This window comes from Bos indicus, chromosome 8, assembly GCF_029378745.1.
Source record: "Bos indicus isolate NIAB-ARS_2022 breed Sahiwal x Tharparkar chromosome 8, NIAB-ARS_B.indTharparkar_mat_pri_1.0, whole genome shotgun sequence".
Lineage (NCBI taxonomy): Eukaryota > Metazoa > Chordata > Mammalia > Artiodactyla > Bovidae > Bos > Bos indicus.
The window spans coordinates 77075978-77099426 of NC_091767.1; the positions used below are offsets into that span (position 1 = coordinate 77075978).

The 23449-nt window shown below is 37.3% G+C and overlaps 1 protein-coding gene across 9 annotated transcripts in view; it reads right to left on the minus strand.

The window, feature by feature from the left end:
• KIF27 (kinesin family member 27) overlaps positions 1 to 23449 on the minus strand; it is a 94250-nt gene that overhangs the window by 30731 nt on the left and 40070 nt on the right. For all 9 annotated transcript variants that reach the window (XM_019966476.2, XM_019966479.2, XM_019966472.2 and 6 more), the window contains 5 exons: positions 23221 to 23390; positions 22639 to 22742; positions 21234 to 21389; positions 13695 to 13900; positions 7911 to 8108 (listed from right to left, as the gene is read on the minus strand). In XM_019966476.2, coding sequence (XP_019822035.2) covers positions 7911 to 8108; positions 13695 to 13900; positions 21234 to 21389; positions 22639 to 22742; positions 23221 to 23390 — 834 coding nt within the window. The remainder of the gene's footprint in view (positions 1 to 7910; positions 8109 to 13694; positions 13901 to 21233; positions 21390 to 22638; positions 22743 to 23220; positions 23391 to 23449) is intronic.

Here is a 23449-nt window from a genome sequence, read left to right on the forward strand (position 1 = left end):
AGAACCTTTTACAACAATTTAACAGAATAATTTTATGTCTATTGAATCTAATAATTAAAAGATAGACTTACTGTATATTTTAATTTTTATTTCATTTTTCTACTAGTTCTTGTTTTACAAAGGTCTTGGGCTCTGACAAATTCATAATAAAATGAAAATTGTACCTTGTGTGTGTGTGTGTGTGTGTGTGTTAGTTGCTCAGTTCTGTCCAACTCTTTGCAACCCCATGGACTATAGCTCACCAGGCTTCTCTGTCCATGGAACTTCCCAGGCAAGAATACTGGAGTGGGTTGCCATTCCTTTCTCCAGGGGATCTTCCCCACCCAGCGATCAAATCTGAGTTTCCTGCATTGCAGGCAGATTCTTTACCATCTGAGTTACCAGGGAAGACCCCCAAATTGTACCTTTTCCATAGGGAATTTTGGAAGTACTGAAAAAAAGGAAGTAAAAGGGAAGTCTACCATTTTCCAGGTCTGGAAATGGCCGAAAAGAGGAAAAAGAGAGTAAGAAATATGTGTATCCCAGTTTTACTCTTGAGTTTTGACCTAGGAAGGGGATGATAAGTAAACGTGTCACTGAGGGCAGAGAGAATGGGGACTGCAGTGCAGAGGCTTCATACCCACCATAGGTCCACGCAGTCTTGCTGAAAGAACAGAACTATGATCAGGGAACAGCAACTAATTGGACTCCTTGCACTTGGAGAATGAGGATGATGAGTTGAGGACAACTAGGGAAAAGAGATGAAGCCAGAGCTCCTCTACACTCTACACTGAAAGTGAGACCAGTGTGTAGACTATACTGGCTTCACACCAGGGGCCAGGCGGGAAAGGTGGACAAGGGAGAGCAGATTCCAGCCAGTCACAGGAAAGAACCAAGTGAAACTCAGGGAGTCCCTCCTCCTCAACTCCATGTGATGCAATAAAGCTGCACAATGGAACACCACATACACTGGAGCCTATATTCGAGAAGCATGGGGAGGAAAAAATGGAATATTCTTATTCAAGAGAACTGAGAATTATTTGAAGGAAATGTCTAAACTATCAGAATAAGGTTTGAACAGATTGAATATTTGGTTAGTTCCTATGATATTTCCAGCAATTATTATGACATGGATTGGGCTGGGCAGGGTGGGAGGAGTGTCATAAAGAACACGAGGCTACTATAGATTCAATAAAGAAATTTTCTATGCCCACTTGAGTTGAATTATGAGTGAATTTAGACCCTCTTATATTTACTAACCATTAATTTTTCATGCTTCCCTATTGTTTGTTCACAGCTGTAATTCAGCTCCTGTCACAGTCACAGTGACTTTAGGATGCTGAAATAAAGGCACCTTATACCAAGGCTGCCTCTCTACTATTCGTTTTTCTACACATGCTTTCAAAGTATGTAACAGGTGATCTAATTCCCTCTTCTGTATGTTGCTCTAGAAATTATTACCTTTACCATATATTGTAATCCCTAACATAATATTAAAATAGCTGTCTACCAGGTACTGTGCTATGCTTTTCACATCTATTTAATTATCCCATTTAACCCTCACAATAATCCTATGAAACAGATACCATTATAAATCCCATTTTACAGATGAGGAAATTGGTGCTTAGAGAAGTAAAAGTCCCATATCACACACTGATCCACAATTTCAGGGGTTCCCATATCTTTTCTTTACTATTTCAGTTAAGAACTGCTGCTCTAAGAAGAACCTATGCAGAAGTCCTAGTATTCACTGGAAATGGTTTAGTCAAGTGAAAAATGAAATGTTAGAAAGCTAGTTCCACAACAGCAAACAAGATGTCCCTTAGGACTCTGAGCAGATGCTGTTTTTGCATGAAGTAATAGAAATTTCAATATATCTTCAGGGAAGACTGTTTCTTTTCCTGGAATAGTGAGAGAGATGGCTAGAAGGAACAAAATTACCCCAGATAAGAAAGTGCTAAGTTTTAGTTACCAGAAGAGTTGCATTTCAGCAGACTATGTGTTCTACTCAAAAGCTTCTTTCTTTTCCCTAAACAAAGATTTAGAGAGTGCTATGTCTTGTTGGTTTAAGCCAGGGTTCATGAGAGATGAGAAGCTGAGACCCAAAGACCACAGGACTAAGAGGTGGGCCTGCTCCTCAGACTGGAGGAAGGACCGCAACACACAGACCAGGCTGTTGGCAATGAAACAAGAACTGACATCAGAAGATTCAGCCTGTACAGCTTTTTGGTTCACTGGATATGGGTAAGGAGGAAGACGACACAGTCAAGAACGATTGATAAATTTCTAGTCTACTCAACTGAATGCACTGAAATGTCATGTAAAGTACACTGGAAAACTTTACTTCCCCCCCATTAAGGGAGCAGGGAGGAAGAGTAGTGAGGAGATAAGAAAGATCCTGAATTCACCTATAAGTCAGTCAGGTCAGTTGCTCAGTCGTGTCCGACTCTTTGTGACCACATAGACTGCAGCACACAAGGCCTCCCTGTCCATCACCAACTCCCCGAGTTTACTCAAACTCACATCCATTGAGTTGGTGATGCCATCCAACCATCTCATCCTCTGTCGTCCCCTTCTCCTCCCACCTTCAATCTTTCCCAGCATCAGGGTCTTTCCCAGAGTCAGTTCTTCACATCAGGTGGCCAGAGTATTGGAGTTTCAGCGTCATCATCAGTCCTTCCAATGAATATTCAGGACTGACTTCCTTTAGGATGGACTTGATGGATCTCCTTGCTGTCCAAGTGACTCTCAAGAGTCCTTTCCAACACCACAGTTCAAAAGTATCAGTTCTTCAGTGCTCAGCTTTCTTTGTAGTCCAACTCTCATATCCATACATGACCACTGGAAAAACCACAGCTTTGACTAGACAGACCTTTGTTGGCAAAGTAATGTCTCTCCTTTTTAATATGCTGTCCAAGTTGGTCATAACTTTCCTTCCAAGAAGTGTCTTTTAATTTCATGGCTGCAATCACCATCTGCAGTGATTTTGGAGCCCCCCAAAATAAAGTCTGCCACTGTTTCCACTGTTTCCCCATCTATTTGCCATGAAGTGATGGGACCAGATGCCATGATCTTAGTTTTCTGAATGTTGAGCTTTAAGCCAACTTTTTCACTCTCCTCTTTCACTTTCATCAAGGGGCTCTTTAGTTCTTCTTTGCTTTCTGCCATAAGGGTGGTGTCGTCTACATATGTGAGGTTATTGATATTTCTCCTGGCAATCTTGATTCCAGTTTGTGCTTCATCCAGTCCAGCATTTCTCATGATGTACTCTGCATATAAGTTAAATAAGCAGGGTGACAATATACACCCTTGACATACTCCTTTCCCAATTTAGAAACAGTCTGTTGTTCCATGTGCAGTTCTAACTTGCTTCTTGACCTGCATACAGATTTCTCAGGAGGCAGGTCAGGTGGTCTGGTATTCCCATCTCTTAAAGAATTTTCCACAGTTTGTTGTGATCCACACAATCAAAGGCTTTGGTATTAAGTATTAAGAAGAGGTGGATGAATACACACAAGAACTATACATAAAAGATCTTCATGACCCAGATAATCACAATGGTATGATCACTCACCTAGAGCCAGACATCCTGGAATGCAAAGTCAAGTGGGCCTTACGAAGCATCACTATGAACAAAGCTAGTGGAGGTGATGGAATTCCAGCTGAACTATTTCAAATCCTAAAAGATGAGGCTGTGAAAGTGCTGTACTCAATATGCCAGCAAATTTGGAAAGCTCAGCAGTGACCACAGGACTGGAAAAGGTCAGTTTTCATTCCAATCCTAAAGAATAGCAATGCCGAAGAATGCTCAAACTACTGCACAATTGCACTCATCTCACACACTAGCAAAGTAATGCTCAAAATTCTCCAGGCCAGGTTTCAACAGTACGTGAACCGTGAACTTCCAGGTGTTCAAGCTGGATTTAGAAAAGGCAGAGGAACCAGAGATCAAATTGCCAACGTCCACTGGATCATCGAAAAAGCAAGAGAGTTCCAGAAAAACATCTACTTCTGCTTTGTTGACTAAGCCAAAGCCTTTGACTGTGTGGATCACCTATAAGACAACCCAATAAAGATGCCAATGGTTGGATGTGTGAATCCATAGCTCTAATGGTAAATCTGGTATTAAGGATTAAACCTGGGAGTTGTCAGAGTTAAACTGTAGTCATGGGAAAAGAGACACCCAGGCCAAAGTATGGAAAATAAAGAGGACATAGGCTAGAGTCTGGAGTAATTCCCGTAAGTAAAGAAACGATAGTGTAGGATAAGCTAGCAAAGACAAAGAACAAGCAATCAGAGAAGAAAAACAAGGTAAATATAACTTCACAAATGCAAAGGGGAAAATATCTCAAGATGGAGGAAGTACTTAACTATGTTGAATGCAATGTTAAGGACTTCAGTCACAGAGAGAGCACTGATGTTCTTCTCAAGAGCTTTGAAGTGAATGGTACAGCCAAGACCCAGAAACCAGGCTGGAGAAGACAAGAGAACAAATGAAAAGAAAAGAAACAGAATCAAATATAGTAAACTTTTCCAAGCAGTTTGGTTATAAAGAGAAGAAGAGAGAGAGACAGAAGTATAAAGTTGATGAAGAATAATTTTCAGATGAGAAAAATCTAAGCTGTTTAAAGAAAGAATCTAGCAGAAAAAGAAAAGCTGGAAATATAGGAACAGACAAAGACATAAATGAGATAAAGCATGTAAGTGCTTAGCACAGTATTGAATGAAGATAAATAATAAATTTTATTTATTTTCTATAAATAATAATTATCACAATATTAAGAATGAGTAACTCAAGAGTATTAAGAAAGCAATTCCATTTACAGTAACATCTAAAAGAATAAAATATCTGGGAATAAATTTAACCAAGAAGGTAAAAGACTAGCACACTAAAATTTTTAAAATACTATGAAAGAAATTAAAGAAGAAATGAAAAGACCACCCCAGGCTTCTCCCATGGCTGGGTGGTAGAGTCCACCTGCCAGTGCAGTAGACACAGGTTCAATTCCCAATTCAGGAAGATCTGACATGCTGTGGAGCAACGAAGCCCCTGCAGAACAACTACTGAGCCTGTGTTCTAGATCCCAGAAACTACAACAACTGAGCCCAAGCACTGCGACTAATGAAGCCCTTGTGCCAAGAGCCCTGCTCCCCAATAAGAGAAGCCACCGCAATGAGATGCCCGCTCATTGCAATGAAGAGTAGCCCTTCACTTACCACAACTACAGAAAAAACTCCAGAGCAATTAAGACTCAGCATAGCCAGAAAATGAAATAAATAAATAAATAAAATGGAGAAAATATTAAAAATAAAAAAATACACCCCATGCTCCTGGATAAGAAAACTTAATATTGCCATGATGCCAATACTACTCTTGAGACCTACACAGTCAACACAATCCGTATCAAAATTCCAATGACTTTTTTCCCAAAATGGAAAAGCTGACCCTTAAATTCATATGGAATTGCAAAGGTCCGAATAGCCAAAACAATGCTGGAAAAGTACAAAGTTGGAGGACTTAATTCCCAATTTCAAAATCTACTGCAAAGCTACTGTAAACAAAACAGTGTGTACTGGCACAAGGACAGACACAGAAACAAATGGAATAGAACTGAATGTTTAGAAACAAATTCATAGATCTATCGTCAACTGATTTTTGACAAGGGTACCAAGTCCATTCAACAGAAAAATAATTGTCTTTCAGTAGATGGTGCTGGATTTCCACATGCAAAAGAATGAAGGTGGTCCCCTACCTCACACCACATACAAAAATTAACTCAAAATGGCCCAAGGACCTAAACACAAGAGCTAAAACCATAAAACTCCAGAAGACAACACGGGGTGGGTAAGTCCTTATGACCTTAGATCTGGAAATGAATTCTTAGATATGACACTAAAAGCGCAAGTGAAAAAAAGGAACAGAAAAGCGCAAGTGAAAAAAAGGAAACAGATGAACTGGAACATCATAAAAATGTAAAACTTTGGCACATCAAAGAATATTATCAAGAAAATGCAAAGATAATCTACAGAATGGAAAAAACATATTTGGAAGTCATGTATCAAAGTTTAACGTCCAGAATAGAGTGAATTCCCACAACTCAGTAACAAAAGACAATCCAATGAAAAAAGACAACTTCAAAAGACTTTTCTCCAAAAAAGATATACAAATGGCCGATAAACACATGAAAAGATGCTCAATATCATTAGTCAATATGGAAATGCAAATCAAAATCATAATGACATTCCACTTCACATGTACTTGGATGACTATAACAAAAAAGAAACAGAAAATAACAAGTGTTGATGAAGATGAGAAGTCAGACCCCTCAAACATTGTTGGTAAGAATGTAAAATGGTGCTGTCACTATCAGAAACAGTTGGTAGTTTCTGAAAAAGCTAAGCACAGAATTAGCATATGACCCAGCAATTCCACATCAAGGTATTTCAAGTCCAAATTGAAAGCAGGGACTTTAACAGTTACTTCTATGCCAATGTTTATCACAGCACTATTCAACAGCCAAAAGGTAGAAACAACCCACGTGTCTATCAGATAAACGTAGAAAAAAAATGTTGTATATGCATGTAATGGAATATTACCCAGTCATAAAAAGGAATGAAGTTCTGATATATACTACAACATGGCTGAACCTTGAAAACTTTATGCTAAATGAAATAAGCCAGACACAGGACAGATATTGTATGATTTCACTTTTATAAGATGTTGAGAATAGGCAAATTCATAAATACAGAAGTAGATTAAGATTACCAGGTGCTGGGGGAAAGAGGGGGAAAAGGACTCACTGCTTAATGGTTACTGAAGGTGATGAAAAGGTTTAAAAAAAGATAAGGGACGATGGTTGCACAACACTGTGAATGTAATTAATGCCATTGAATTATATGCTTAAACAAGGTAAAAATGTTCAATTTCGTATTATATTTTACCACAGTTTATAAAAATCAATAATGTAATATACCAAAACTCACTGAACTATACACTTTACATTGGTAAACTGCATGATATGTGAAGTATATCTCAATAAAAGTGTTTAAAAAAAAAATAAAGAATCAGTAACTTGGCTTAAATGCTCTTTAAGTTCCCTTCCGTGTCTAAATTCTGTCATTCTTTTTTCTAAGGTCTGAGAATATGTTACTTTCCTAAGTTTAAAATCTAGGAAACCTCCAATTACGTCCCAAACCTTTGGTTCGGCTTAACATTTCAATAGAACAGAGCCTGATACACAGTGCTAGATAAGTGTTCGTTATTGTTGTTATTATGATTATTATCAGCCTCCTTTTCTTCAGAAGAGCCCTACTGAGGCAAGTATGATAAGGATATTTAAGAATTAACAGACACAGAGAGGGTAAGTGATTTTCCCAATAAATGGTCTAGCCAAGAATGAGAGAGTTGGGATTTGAACACACACTAGCCAAGCTCCAGAGTCTGGGCTGATACCACTAGTTCCTCCCAGCCTACAACTGCTAGGCACACAGGTCTGACCACTTTTCTGCACACTAGGAATGAAATGGTACCATCATTTTTACCTTGTACTTTTTCCTATGCTGACACCTGGACAAGGCATGTCAAAGCACTTTGAAAATGGGAAATCCTAGTCAAATGTTAGATATTTTTTAGAAAGTCAGCTTCATAAATTGATGTTTTTGACAGCCTCAACTGAAGTTAAGGTCCTAGTTAGAGAAATTATCATTGCATTTTCTTTTGTGAAGTCAAAGCCTTCAAGACAGTACTCAGAATTCAATAAATAGCTTTTACTATGTAGATCAACAAAGTTTTAAGGTGAATGGGAACAGCAGCCAAGGACAGGCCAAGGTTAGATACCTCACAAGCCAACTGAATCAAGACCTTGGTTTCATTAGCTCTGAGCCATTGAACATTTCATATTATGCTTAGCAGGAAAGTATGACAATATTACTTTGATTTTTTGTTGATCCCGCTTAATTTCTGCATCCAGTTGTTTCCTTTTTTCGTTTTCTTCTCGAAGTCTTTTTTGCAGCTGTACCTTTTGATATTTCATGTGATCTACATTCTGCTCTAGTTCATTAGCACGTTTCTCATTTTGGATTGACAGTGATGCCAATTTCTTACTATTTTGATGCTTCTTCTGTAAGACCTGGATCACATGGAATATTTAAAAATAAAAAATTGCATTTCTCATATCCTTCCAGTGAACTTAAAACTTTTCATTTAATTACACATGTCATTTCGATATTTGGCAAAACCAATACAATACTGTAAAGTTTAAAAATAAAATAAAATTAAAAAAAAAAGAAACAAAGAAAAAAAATAAAATAAAATGAATTAAAATTATTTTTTTAATTTAAAAAATATTCAATTAAAATGTGAAAAATGCCTTTAAACAGTTTTTTATAATCTTTGAATATTTCATATCAGTTACATTATTTTTACTTTGAAATTTATTTCAACAATTTTAAGGGATTTCTATCATCGATTTGTGTATATATATTTGCAATATGTGAAACGTGATAGTCAAACTTGTATGCATTTCTTATTAATATACTTGATATTTCTACAAAAAAAAAATTACACATGTTGGCATTTCTTCCTAGATTTTAATTTATTCTTGACAGTTTCACAATTGTTTTCTATATTTCTACTTTTACAATCAGTCAACTATCATAATTTTCACAAGATGTAAAGAATGATGAACCTTCCTGGTGCTGGCAGCCAAATAGAACAAAACCAACATTGCTGCTTCTTTTTTTGAGTGTTTTAATTTAAAAATACTTTATGTACATAATAAAAATTAAAACAATACAAAACTGAACTTATATTTAAAAAGACTCTAATCTACCTGTCCTGCTTCCTGAAACAAAATTACCAATTTCTTAAGTATTCTTGAAGAAATAATTTATATGCATATAAATAACTTTATGTATATATATTCTAGGTAGACTATTCTCCACCTCCTTTTTTTTCTATATAATTTATCTTAGAGGTCTTTCCACATAGATTTGTTCTATATGACTGCATAGTATTCTATTGTACTCATATTTAAAATCCAGCTATAGCCTAAATCATTAATCCCTGAGTTAAAATGACCAGAAATTATACCATTTTCCCAGACAGTAACCGTTATAATTATTATTTTAATTATCATAAGTAAAGCTTTTGCTCTCTAGCAAAAGTTATCCATAGACAGCACTAAAAATCTGTGAACATCTGTGAAGAGCTTACTATATTAATATAAAATACCAGTGTTTCAATTTAATCTTGATCAAACAAACAGATTTGTATTAAATACTTTAGCATTGCACTAAGTACATCTTACATGAAATAAAGTTAAGGTGAGGTTATTTGTAAGTTATGTAGATTACAATTAATTATATCTTTTATCTTGGCAATAAACTGCTGGGGGGAAAAAAAACACATTTTGTTTTAATTAAATTAAGTATTCACAGACGCATTGTAGCTTAGGAGCAGGGTTATTCAAAGGGTGGTCTGTGGACCAGTACCAGTCACAGACTGCGGTCAGCCTGCACCATGAAGGTCATTATTAGATTCAGCTGATGGTGTTTCCATGCAAGACTTTTTTTGATGAGGGAAGCTGTGCTCCTATTTACCTTTATCCCGCTGCAGACCAATAATGAATAATCTGCAGTGGACTGCTTTGAGTACTACTAGCTTGGATGCCACAGGACTCTGCAGTTTCCCAAGCCTGAATTTGGTCCCTGGTTTTGTCACTTATTTTTGACAGTAATTGCAATATTGGAGCAAAAATGTTAATATTAGTACTGTAGTGCCTTTTCCACATGATATTGAAAACATCAGTATAAGTACTGATAATCTTATTTACAAGTGAGATAGGTTGTCATTGTCTTTTGTGCTTATTCCACAGATGCTCAAATGTGGAATGTGTACTCTATTAGCATTAAAATATTAATACAACATATAATGCTATATATATATCCAAAGGCAAAGAACACAGATTTCAGATTTTTTAATTAATACAAATTTAAGTTTTAAAAACTAAAATAACTTCATTATACCAATAAAACAACTAGTATTTCAATATTTTTAAATGGTATGAACTGTTAGTGTACCAAAAACCACTTTTATCATCACAATTATATGACGATGAGTAAGTTATTTTACCTTCATAAACCTGTTTCCTCATTTGTAAGTGTGTAAAAATACACACTTCAAAGGATTAAATAATGATTAAATAATACATATAAAACATCTTGTGTGTATAGAGCACTTTGTAGACACTTAACTATCACCCTCCTTCTTCTCCCTACCACCATCCTTGTCATCTTGAGCATCCGCAGCTGTGCATGTATATGGCAAAGGTACAGAAATTTCTACAACTACAAGGGAAACTTATTTCAGTCCTTGGCCTATCAGAATTTCTTTTGAACTTAAGTAAGTTCTTTCCTTTCCTTATCAGTACTTTCAGCAGAAAAAGTTACACAACAAGAAACATGGAAAACAAAAAAGGACATGATAATTCACAAACACTGTAAATAATCCTTCATGTAATCTTTTAATCTCAATCATAAAAATAATCTTTGCTAAATCCACAAATAAGGCTTAAGCTATAGATTTATATGGCAAATATAATAACCTCCATAGGAAAATAATAATTTTGGCTATAACCTACTTAGAAAAATAATAATTTTGGCTATCTCAAGAAAATTGGGAAAAAACACAAACACATGAAGACTAAACAATGTGCTACTAAGCAACCAAGAGGCCAACAAAGAAAAGAATCAAAAGTACCTTGAGACAAATGAAAATGGAAACACAACTGTCCAAAATCTATGGGACACAGCAAAAGCAGTTTTAAGAGGCAAGTGGACAGTGATACAGGCTTACATCAAGAAACATGAAAATCTCAAATAAACAATCTTCTAACATTACACCTAAAAAAACTAGGAAAAGAACAAGCAAAGCCAAGAGTTAGTAGAAAAAAGAAAATAATAAAGATCAGAGTAGAAATAAATGAAATAGAGACTAAAAGAAAACAACAGAAAAGATCAATACTAAGAGCTGGTTCTTTGAAAAGATAAATAAAATTGACAAGTTAGCCAGGCTCAGCAAGAAAAAAAGAGATAAAATCAGAAAGGAAAGAGAATTTGTTTCTGAATTTGTATTGTGATGCCACAGAAATGCTGTGGTATGAAGAGTCTTCAGAGTCCCTTGGACAGCAAGGAGAGCCAAGCAGTTCATCCTAAAGGTAATCAGTCCTGAATATTCATTGGAAGGCCTGATGCTGAAGCTGAAACTCCAATACTGTGCCTACCTGATGCGAAGAACTGACTCACTGGAAAAGACTCTGATGCTGGGAAAGATTGAAGGTGGGAGGAGAAGGGGACGATAGATGAGATGGTTGGATGGCATCGCCAACTCAATGAACATGAGTTTGAGTAAATGCTGGGAGTTGGTGATGGACAGGGAGGCACAGCGTGCTGCAGACCATGGGGTAGCAAAGAGTCGGATATGACTGAGCAACTGAACTGATCTGAACCACAGAAATACAAAGGATCATAACGGACTATGATCAATAATTATAAACCAAAAAATTGGATAACCTAGAAGAAATGGATAAATTCCTAGATACCTACAATCTTTCAGGACTGAATTATGAAGAAATAGAGAAGCTCAGTAGATTGATTACCACGAGACTGGTTCTTGTTGATTTTGAGTATAAAAATTACTATCAGTACTAAAAGTAGGATATAAACCTATGAAATTATTAATTTCATAATAATCACAAAGGAAAATTCTTAATTGTTTTGTTCTATTAATGTTTTGTTAAAATGAGTACTTTGTTAGATATCATAGCCTTAATTTAAGTGGCTGAGAAATAAAAAAGAATTGATCCCAAGACTCTCTGAGGTGAACTGCTAAGGGAAAATATGTATTCAAAAGGAAAGTGCAAAGTGTCAAGTCATGTTATTTTAACTTGGTGTTGACTTGAGGGCTACTTAAGTAAAAAGAACCTTTAATGGCAACATCCATATATTTGAGGTAGCATTAAAAACTCTAGAAGGAGGGACTCTTGCTCTATTCACTTTTGCATCCCCATCTAGAATAGAACCTGGTACACAGGAGGTGTGCAATGAACACTTATCTTGTTTAAAGAATATAACTGTGGCTTTTTCGGTAAGCGGCCTGAGGTGACCCCTAAAAATGGTGCGCTGTTCACTTGACCCAGAAAACCCCACAAAATCATGCAAATCAAGAGGTTCAAATCTTCGTGTTCGCTTTAAGAACACTCGTGAAACTGCCCAGGCCATAAGGGTATGCATATCCGAAAAGCCACCAAGTACCTGAAGGATGTCACTTTAAAGAAGCAATGTGTGCCATTCCGTCGTTACAACAGTGGAGTTGGTAGGTGTGCACAGGCCAAAGAGTGGGGCTGGACGCAGGGTCGGTGGCCCAAAAAGAGTGCTGAATTTTTACTACGCATGCGCAGAAATGCAGAGAGTAACGCTGAACTTAAGGGCTTAGATGTAGATTCTCTGGTCATGGAGCACATCCAAGTGAACAAAGCCCCCAAGATGCGGCGCAGGACTTACAGAGCTCACGGTCGGATGAGCCCCTACAGGAGCTCTCCCTGCCACACTGAGAGGATCCTTTCTGAAAAAGAACAGATTGTTCCTAAACCAGAAGAGGAGGTTGCACAGAAGAAAAAGATATCCCAGAAGAAACTGAAGAAACAAAAACTTATGGCCCAGGAATAAATGCCGCAAAAAATAAATGCAAATAAAAGTAAAAAAAAAAAAAAGAAAGAAAATAACTGTGGCACAGTTAAAAAACAGACAACTAATGCGCTGACTAGGTTGACTACAATTTCATTCTACCTACAGTGGAAACAATATGAAAGCAACAGATTATGAATCAAAAGAAATGGAAAAGGCATTTTAGCAAATTCACTATAAGCAGACTAACAAAGCACTCTGACCATACCAAAAGCATTTGGGAATAACTTCATACACAGTAACTCTCTGTAATGGAGTATTTCTCATAGAATATAAGTCTTTAGCTATGTTTGAGGTTGTAGCAAAGTCCAGCATTAGGAAATTAAGAATAAGATGCAGTAATACTCAGTAGGCTTCCCTGGTGGCTCAGAGGTTAAAGCATCTGCCTCCAATGTGGGAGACCCGGGTTTGATCCCTGGGTCGGAAAGATCCCCTGGAGAAGGAAATGGTAATCCACTCCAGTATTCTTGCCTGGAGAATCCCATGGATGGAGAAGCCTGGTAGGCTATAGTCCATGGGGTCGCAAAGAGTCAGACACGACTGAGCGACTTCAACAAGCACAACTAGTATTCAATTATTAACCTTTCTTAAACCAATCACTTATAATTTCAGTAAACTATCTAAAAGGTATCATTGTTGAATGTCAAGAAAGTGCTATATACATACCAGATATTTTATATATGATTATTTAATCATTAGTTAATTTTTATCCTTCAGAAAATAACACTATTTCTGTGGTTATCTTCATTTATAATCATGTAGTTTTGATAAAAAGGTTAAAATACACTTCTTGAATGAAGAAATATACTACACAGACAAACTATGCAAACCCACCAGCATACTGGAAAAGAAAGCTTGCCTTCCAGTTCTTCCAGTAAAAACTGAATCCTACTTCTTTCCTAACTGGGTATAAGAATCCTCAAAAGCAGGAAGCCTTAAATAAGTTTTCTCAATTACATTTTTTAAATTACCTGGACTCTTAGCTTAGCGGCATCCATCTTTCTACGAAATTCCTTCTGTAATTTTACCTTCAAAGCAACATCAGAAAGATCTTTGTTTTCCAGTTCCTGTAGTTGCTTTTCTGTTTCAGTTAATTCCACTTTTGCCTGTTCTGCTTCATGTTCAAGTTTTGTTACTTTCAGAGAATACTGCTTGCTTACGGACTTGGCATCATTACCTTCATGATAATAATAATAGTAATAACAATTGTAAATTATGTTTAAAAACTAAGTAAAACACCAAAAACATAAAATTTCCCTACTCTTAAAATGCTGGCCATGTAACTATTTAAGGCATAGCATTAAAAATCTAGCTGTCCCTTCACATCCCAAACACAACTTGTCATCTGGCCTCTTGAGAATTAGACCCTTAATGACTGTCCCCATCTGGTGCCATTCAATCTTCTTTCTGGTTCATCTTTTGTTCTGAATTTGCAGTTTACCTATGCAGGCATCAAACTCCAGTTAGAAAGGTATTTGGGGTGACTCTTCGGCCCCTGGCTTACTATAATTTGTCTTCCTACTACTGATAATCTATCTCTGAATTCTCTTTTTTTCACTATTATGAAAATTTTTCAACATACCAAAAGTAGGAGAATAATCCTGATAATGAATCTCCATCACCCAGATTCAAGAGTTACCAAGATTTTGCCACTGCTTTTTCATCTATGCCTTTTTTCTTCTTTAATTTACTTAAAACTTTAAAACAATTCCAGATGTCATAACATTACCTATATATATTAATACTTTAACAAGCACTTATACAGAATATGGAAATAACCAAAAAGTCATTATCATACCAACAATGTTAATACCTACCAGTCCCTATTCAGACTTTCCCAATGGTTTCAAAATGTCTTACAATTAGCCTATTTTTTTTTTAATTAGTCTATTTTAATCACAATCCAAATAAGGTCACAATACATCTTATTGTTATATTTCTTAAGAATCCTTTAATCTAGAGCTGGCTCCCTCTCCTTTTCATCTCATTTGAACTTATTAAAGATAAATTTTTTTGAAATGCTTTTCTTTTGAATATTTAGAACATAGAGAAAAACAGAATATAAATATTATTTCTGTATCTCTTTTCATTCTAAGTCCAGCTCAGTTCAGTTCAGTTTAGTCCCTCAGTTGTGTCCGACTCTTTGTGACGCCATGAATCACAGCACGCCAGGCCTCCCTGTCCATCACCAACTCCCGGAGTTCACTCAGACTCACGTCCATCAAGTCAGTGAAGCCATCCAGCCATCTCATCCTCTGTCGTCCCCTTGTCTCCTGCCCCCAATCCCTCCCAGCATCAGAGTCTTTTCCAGTGAGTCAACTCTTCACATGAAGTGGCCAAAGTACTGGAGTTACAGCTTCAGCATCATTCCCTCCAAAGAAATCCCAGGGCTGATCTCCTTCAGAATGGACTGGTTGGATCTCCTTGCTGTCCAAGGGACTCTCAAGAGTCTTCTCCAACAGCACAATTCAAAAGCATCAATTCTTCAGTGCTCAGCTTTCTTCACAGTCCAACTCTCACATCCATACATGGCCACTGGAAAAACCGTAGCCTTGACTAGACAGACCTTTGTTGGCAAAGTAACGTCTCTGCTTTTGAATATGTTATCTAGGTTGGTCATAACTTTCCTTCCAAAGAGTAAGCGTCTTTTAATTTCATGGCTGCAATCACCATCTGCAGTGATTTTGGAGCCCCAAAAAATAAAGTCTGACACTGTTTCCACTGTTTCCCCATCTATTTCCCATGAAGTGATGGGACCAGATGCCATGATCTTCGTTTTCTGAATGTTGAGCTTTAAGCCAACTTTTTCACTTTCCTCTTTCACTTTCATCAAGAGGCTTTTTAGTTCCTCTTCACTTTCTGCCATAAGGGTGGTGTCATCTGCATATCTGAGGTTATTGATATTTCTCCCGGCAATCTTGATTCCAGCTTGTGTTTCTTCCAGTCCAGCGTTTCTCATGATGTACCCTGCATATAAGTTAAATAAGCAGGGTGACAATATACAGCCTTGACGTACTCCTTTTCCTATTTGGAACCAGTCTGTTGTTCCACACCCAGTTCTAACTGTTGCTTCCTGGCCTGCATATAGGTTTCTCAAGAGGCAGGTCAGGTGCTCTGGTATTCCCATCTCTTTCAAAATTTTCCACAGTTTATTGTGATCCACACAGTCAAAGTCTTTGGCATAGTCAATAAAGCAGAAATACATGTTTTTCTGGAACTCTCTTGCTTTTTCCATGATCCAGTGGATGTTGGCAATTTGATCTCTGGTTCCTCTGCCTTTTCTAAAACCAGCTTGAACATCTGGAAGTTCACAGTTCATGTATTGCTGAAGCCTGGCTTGGAGAATTTTGAGCATTACTTTACTAGCGTGTTAGATGAGTGTAATTGTGTGGTAGTTTGAGCATTCTTTGGCACTGCTTTTCTTTGGGATTGGAATGAAAACTGACCTTTTCCAATCCTGTGGCCACTGCTGAGTTTTCCAAATTTGCTGGCATATTGAGTGCAGCACTTTCACAGCATCATCTTTCAGGATTTGAAATAGCTCAACTGGAATTCCATCACCTCCACTAGCAGGTGCCCAATATGCTACTGGAGATCAGCGGAGAAATAACTTCAGAAAGAATAAAGAGATGGAGCCAAAGCAAAAACAATACCCAGTTGTGGATGTGACTGGTGATAGAAACAAGGTCCAATGCTGTAAAGAGCAATATTGCCTAGGAACCTGGAATGTCAGGTCCATGAATCAAGGAAAATTGGAAGTGGTCAAACAGGAGATGGCAAGAGTGAACATCGGCATTTTAGGAATCAGTGAACTAAAAAGGACTGGAATGGGTGAATTTAACTCAGATGACCATTATATCTACTACTGCAGGCAGGAATCCCTTAGAAGAAATGGAGTAGCCATCATGGTCAACAAAAGAGTCCGAAATGCAGTACTTGGATGAATCTCAAAAACGACAGAATGATCTCTGTTCGTTTCCAAGGCAAACCATTCAATATCACAGTAATCCAAGTCTATACCCCAACTAGTAACGCTGAAGAAGCTGAAGTTAAATGGTTCTATGAAGACCTACGGGCTTCCCTGGTAGCTCAGCAGTTAAAGCATCTGCCCGCATTGCAGGAGACCTGGGTTAGATCCCTGGGTTGGGAAGATCCCTTGGAGAAGGAAATGGAAGACCTACAAGAAGGAAGACCTACAATACCTTTTAGAACTAACACCCAAAAAATATGTCCTTTTCATTATCAGATCAGATCGATCAGATCAGTCGCTCAGTCGTGTCCGACTCTTTGCGACCCTATGAATCGCAGCACTCCAGGCCACCCTGTCCATCACCAACTCCCGGAGTTCACTCAGACTCACGTCCATCGAGTCAGTGATGCCATCCAGCCATTTCACCCTCTGTCGTCCCCTTCTCCTCCTGCCCCCAACCCTTCCCAGCATCAGAGTCTTTTCCAATGAGTCAACTCTTCGCATCAGGTGGCCAAAGTACTGGAGTTTCAGCTTCAACATCATTTCTTCCAAAGAAATCCCAGGGCTGATCTCCTTCAGAATGGACTAGTTGGATCTCCTTGCAGTCCAAGGGACTCTCAAGAGTCTTCTCCAACACCACAGTTCAAAAGCATCAATTCTTCGGCGCTCAGCCTTCTTCACAGTCCAACTCTCACATCCATACATGACCACTGGAAAAACCATAGCCTCGACTAGACGGACCTTTGTTGGCAAAGTAATGTCTCTGCTTTTGAATATGCTATCTAGGTTGGTCATAACTTTCCTTCCAAAGAGTAAGCGTCTTTTAATTTCATGGCTGCAGTCACCATCTGCAGTGATGACTGGAATGCAAAAGTAGGAAGTCAAGAAACACCTGGAGTAACAGGCAAATTTGGCCTTGGGATACAGAATGAAGCAGGGCAAAGACTAATATAGTTTTGCCAAGAAAACACACTGGTCATAGCAAACACCCTCTTCCAACAACGCAAGAGAAAACTCTATTCGTGGACATCACCAGATGATCAACACCAAAATCAGATTGATTATATTCTTTGCAGCTAAAGATGGACAAGCTCTATACAGTCAGCAAAAACAAGACCGGGGGCTGACTGTGGCTCAGATCGTGAACTCCTTATTGCCAAATTCAGACTTAAATTGAAGAAAGTAGGGAAAACCACTAGACCATTCAGGTATGACCTAAATCAAATCCCTTATGATTATACAGTGGAAGTGAGAAATAGATTTAAGGGACTAGATCTGATAGATAGAGTGCCTTATGAACTATGGATGGAGGTTCGTGACATTGTACAGGAGACAGGGATCAAGACCATCCCCATGAAAAAGAAATGCAAAAATGTAAAATGGCTGTCTGAGGAGGCCTTACAAATAGCCTTGAAAAGAAGAGAAGCGAAAAGCAAAGGAGAAAAGGAAAGATATAAGCATCTGAATGGAGAGTTCCAAAGAATAGCAAGAAGAGATAAGAAAGCCTTCCTCAGCCATCAATGCAAAGAAATAGAGGAAAACAACAGAATGGGAAAGACTAGAGATCTCTTCAAGAAAATCAGAGATACCAAGGGAACATTTCATGCAAAGATGGGCTTGATAAAGGACAGAAATGGTATGGACCTAACAGAAGCAGAAGATATTAAGAGGTGGCAAGAATACACAGAAGAACTGTACAAAAAAGATCTTCATGACCCAGATAATCACGATGGTGTGATCACTCACCTAGAGCCAGACATCCTGGAATGTGAAGTCTAGTGGGCCTTAGAAAGCATCACTAAGCCCAGCTACTGACCCTGAAAATTTGATTCTGATTTATTCTGAATAGTCAGCTATTCCTGGACTAGCAAACCCATGGCAGTGGGAAGTAAGAGTCTAGAGCTCATAGAAGGAATAATCATAGGGTCCAGTTGTTATATTGGTATCCTGAAAGTCTCTTAATTTTTAATAAAAGTTTATTAATTTTAATAAATTAAAATCTCTGAATTTTAAAATAAATCTCTGAATTTTAAAATTCTTTAACTTTTTAATAAAATCTTTTAATTTTTAGTAATTTTTTTCAAGTAGCAACCTAGATGTCCATCAGCAGATGAATGGATAAGAAAGCTATGGTACATATACACAATGGAGTATTACTCAGCCATTAAAAAGAATACATTTGAATCAGTTCTAATGAGGTGGATGAAACTGGAGCCTATTATACAGAGTGAAGTAAGCCAGAAGGAAAAACACCAATACAGTATACTAACGCATATATATGGAATTTAGAAAGATGGTAACGATAACCCTGTATACGAGACAGCAAAAGAGACACCGATGTATAGAACAGTCTTATGGACTCTGTGGGAGAGGGAGAGGGTGGGAAGATTTGGGAGAATGGCATTGAATTATTAATAAAATTTAAAAAAAAATAAAAATAAAAATAAAAACAAAACAAAATTTCAATAAAAACCTTTTAATTTAAAAAAATTAATTAATTATAAATAAGTACATGTAAGTTGTCTTCTGGCTCTACATTTCTGATTCTGACTAACTTTAAAATATATATGACAATGTTTTAGTGACTCTAAGTCCCAAAAATTGTTTAACACACCAATATTTTATGAACCACTAAGAAAAACTACAGTACCAATTACACCATGTTAAATGCTGAAATGCCACTGATTTTTAAGATGCATTCTGATTTCAGAGATATTATAATGTGAAAAAAGTATATATTAAAACTGATGAATAATTGTCATTGTTATTCATTTTGGCTGAAGTAGCTACTATTTGGGGAAGTCTTCAGGGAAAGGGCTTTGAAAAGGAAGTACACATTGACCCTTCTGCTAAACACCATCTCTAAGGGTCTTCAGGAAGCTCCAAATTGCCCTCCATTCTAATGAGCAAGAAGAGAACCTGCTCAGTTTAAGTGCAGATATCCTCTATTTTAAGGCAACCAGGATGGGTATGCTGCTGCTGCTGCTGCTAAGTCGCTTCAGTCGTGTCCAACTCTGTGCGACCCCATAGACGGTAGCCCACCAGGCTCCCCCATCCCTGGGATTCTCCAGGCAAGAACACTGGAGTGGGTTGCCGTTTCCTTCTCCAATGCATGAAAGTGAAAAGTGAAAGTGAAGTCACTCAGTAGTGTCCGATTCTTAGCGACCCCATGGACTGCAGCCCACCAAGCTCCTCCATCCATGGGATTTTCCAGGCAAGAGTATTAGAGTGGGGTGCCGGATGGGTATACCAGGCTACAAAAGTGTGCTTGCTAGACATCTCATGGTGGGATAACCTATCTGAAAGAAAATCATTTATTTTAGAGCAGTAAATATCCTCAAGTTCCCTGCACACTACCCTGAAATCATGGGAATGCAGAAGCCATTTAAACTTCTAAACTGTTTCCTAGATTCACCTAAGGGAGGTTTATTGGCATCGATCCTGCCTACGAGGAAGGAGCACAATCAAAATCAAACACGTGAAATAACTGGAGCTGGAAGGATGCACTGCCAGGAATGAGAAACAAAAATGCTTTGGACAGCATCTATGTGTGTGTGTGTGTGTGTGTGTGTGTGTTTGCGTGTGTGTGCGCGCGCGTGCACGCGCTCAGTTGTATCCAACTGTAGGGGAAAGGAAGTTGAGAAAGGAAGACTGACAGCTAAAAAGCTAGACTTCAAGAAAGAGGAGGGAGAGCGAAGCCAAGTTTCTCCTTGCTGGCAGAGGATCTGGTACCCATAATTTGTGTAGTCTGAGTGTGATTATAGCCCTGGGCTTGAAGAAGAGGAAGGTATTAGTAGTATCTCCTTCAGTTCCCCCAGGAGACCAGAGAGTTGTTCTGCATTGGAACTGGGAAAAGAAATGTTAGTGGTTTAATTCCTTCAATTCTTTACTGAATTTCATAGTAGTCAAGGCTTATACTTTGAGTATATTAGTTGGGGGAACCAAAAAAACTTGAGGTGTGCATTTTAGAGCAAGCCTAATGGAGCTGGATGGTGAGGAAAGGTGGTGGTATATACACCCAACCTGGTAGAATCTGAGACTAAGGGGAGGAGCTGAAAGCCTGGCTCACTCAAGAAGACAGCTCTCAAGGACAAATCCTTACATCTTCAGAAAAACAAAAGTTATCTACAGTTAAAATACAAAGCTTGTAATTAATGTTAAAAACAAATTATTCAAGAAAGTAAAGATCAATAATTTAAAATAGGTATTTACTAAAATGAGTTAGGAAAACATCTTGGACATCTTATTTCCAGATGCCAAGAATAACGTTTCTTTAAAAAGTGACAAAAAACATTAAGGGCCACAGAGATTCAGGACAACACAGAGTTTACACTGGTTAGGACAATTCATAGATAAAATTGAACATAATAAAATTCTTTTGATAATTAACCTCCATGTATTGGCTTTAGAGCCCACCTTGCTATACCAAATTCCAGACTGACGTGGATAGTCCTGAGCATCAGAAATTAAAATAAATGTTACAACATGAGAAGCACCTTTAGAACCTTTTCTTTCTCATAAGTTCACTAGATACTATTACCTGTTTTAATTAATTCTTTAATCAGATCTTCCTTCATCTTGATGTTAATAGTAAGTTCTCTCATTTTTTGTTTAGCTTCAGTAAGTATGAGTTCTGAATTTCTTAATTTTTGCAAATTTAACTCTTGACTCTCCTGGAGACATTCAATCTTTAAATCTTCAAAATAAAAGAAACAAAGCTGAGAAATAAAACTATCTGCTCAGAAACATTTAACAAAAGTAGAGTTTAAAAATAAAAAAAGCAGACACAGAAGCAGTCTAGAAGTACCAGAGGAAGGGACAGAGAAGGAAAAAACATGGCAATTGTGATTTTAGTTTTCCAGCTTACAGTGAGTTTTCCTTTCCTTAAAACATGTATATGCTCTAGTCATATCCTGCAGGTTCCGACACAGTTTCTCATTGCTCTTAGATATTCTGCAATTTGACTTTTTCTTTAATCTGAGCTACTTAAAAAAGCTATTAAATCTCCAGATGGGTAGAGGTTTTCATTTTTTTCCTACTAACTTGTAGTTTTACTGTAATCAGAGAATGCATTCTATTCCAGACTAATCAGAACAGGGCCCATACTGTTTGTTACTGTCTTGTACCAGAATATAGATCAATTACCTCACTGTTTTAGTTCAGCTGAGACTTTTTTCATAGACTTCCTCAATGAAGGAGTTGATGCACTGATTTACATTCTGATATAAGTTTCTTACCTGGTTGTAGACCAGTGACAAATGGTTCAAGGATGGTGACTGTAGCACTTATCTATACTACTATACACTTTTAAAATCTATTTTCGTTTCATGTTTTAATATTACATGCCTAGGCTCTTAAAAAAGATGCTATTTTCACAGTGTAGGACTTATTTATCATGTTATTTATATTCTCTGTATTCTTTGTGTTTCACCACTCATAAGCCAAGAAAAATGAGCTAAAATCTCCTCATACAGTTTTTGCAACATAAACATCTTTTATGCCATTTTTTAATGCATAAAATTCTCATCAGTTGTGAACATTACAAGCATCTGCTAGACTAAGTTGGCTCTAATATCAAATACACCACTAATGGTAGGCATGGGTGCCAGTGAAGCAGTGAAGAAACACCCAGTAAATTACTTAAGATGGATTTTAAAGAAGGCAAGAGTGGGAAGTTAAACTCAAGTTTGAATATCAAATCCCCATTCTGAGAGATTTAGCCTATAACTCTATCTAGAATTGACTGGTGAAAAAGCTTTACTAAGGAGTAAAAAGAACAAGAAATCAGAGCACAGAGCAGAGAACATAAAGGAAAAGCCAGGAAAGCACTCCAAACCAAGTTTCTGTCTCTGAGAATCCCTAGATGCTTCTTAAATTATTGCTTGAAGAAAAAGAGAAGTGTCTTATAAATATTAGATCTAAAGTACTTGAGAGAGTCTGTGTACCTTCATTCTCCAATCCTGACTTTTGTGTTTGATCCTGAATATCATTCAATTCAACAAGTGAACAAACAGAGCCTGGCTTCTGAATCCATGAGCAACTTCTATGTCTAAAAAAGGAAAAGGCCAGGACCAAAGGTAACTTGTCTGTTAGTCATTTTTAATCTGCCCTCAAATTAGTTTTCGCCCAAATTACTCTTTAAATTATGGCTTACATAAAATAAATGGAATTTACTAATATTTCACCAAGTAAAGAGATACCCCCCACAATGTTGGACCCAATGGAAAATTCATCATGTTTTTTGCCACTGTGGCAGCAGAATTAGGAAATCCAAAATCTTTTTCTCTGAAAATTAAACTCCAATCACCATAAACATTCTAAAAACACAGGTATTTTATAGTTGTTAGACTGACGTGTTCAAATACTGGTTTTGAAACACATTAGTTGACAGTATATGTAGCAAAAACCACTTAACTCTTCTACTAAAATTTTTTTAATGTAAAAAAACCCCTATTTCTGTATATATTTACTGTACCATGTAATTATGCTTATTAAATCAGTCAATATTAATATATATATTAACATACCTAATTTCCGATTTCTCTTGGCCTTCTGACTCTTCATCATCACTGTTATCAGAAAACTGGCACTGGAGAACTTCATCCTGTTCTTCTAAGCGACCCAGAAGCATCTGACTTCGTGTTCGAAATCCCGCAACTAGTCGATCCAGAGAGTATACAGAAGGACTTGTGTGGACCTTACAAGTGATTCCCCCACCCAACAACAAAAAAAAGTGATTTTTTTTAAGTGTCTATT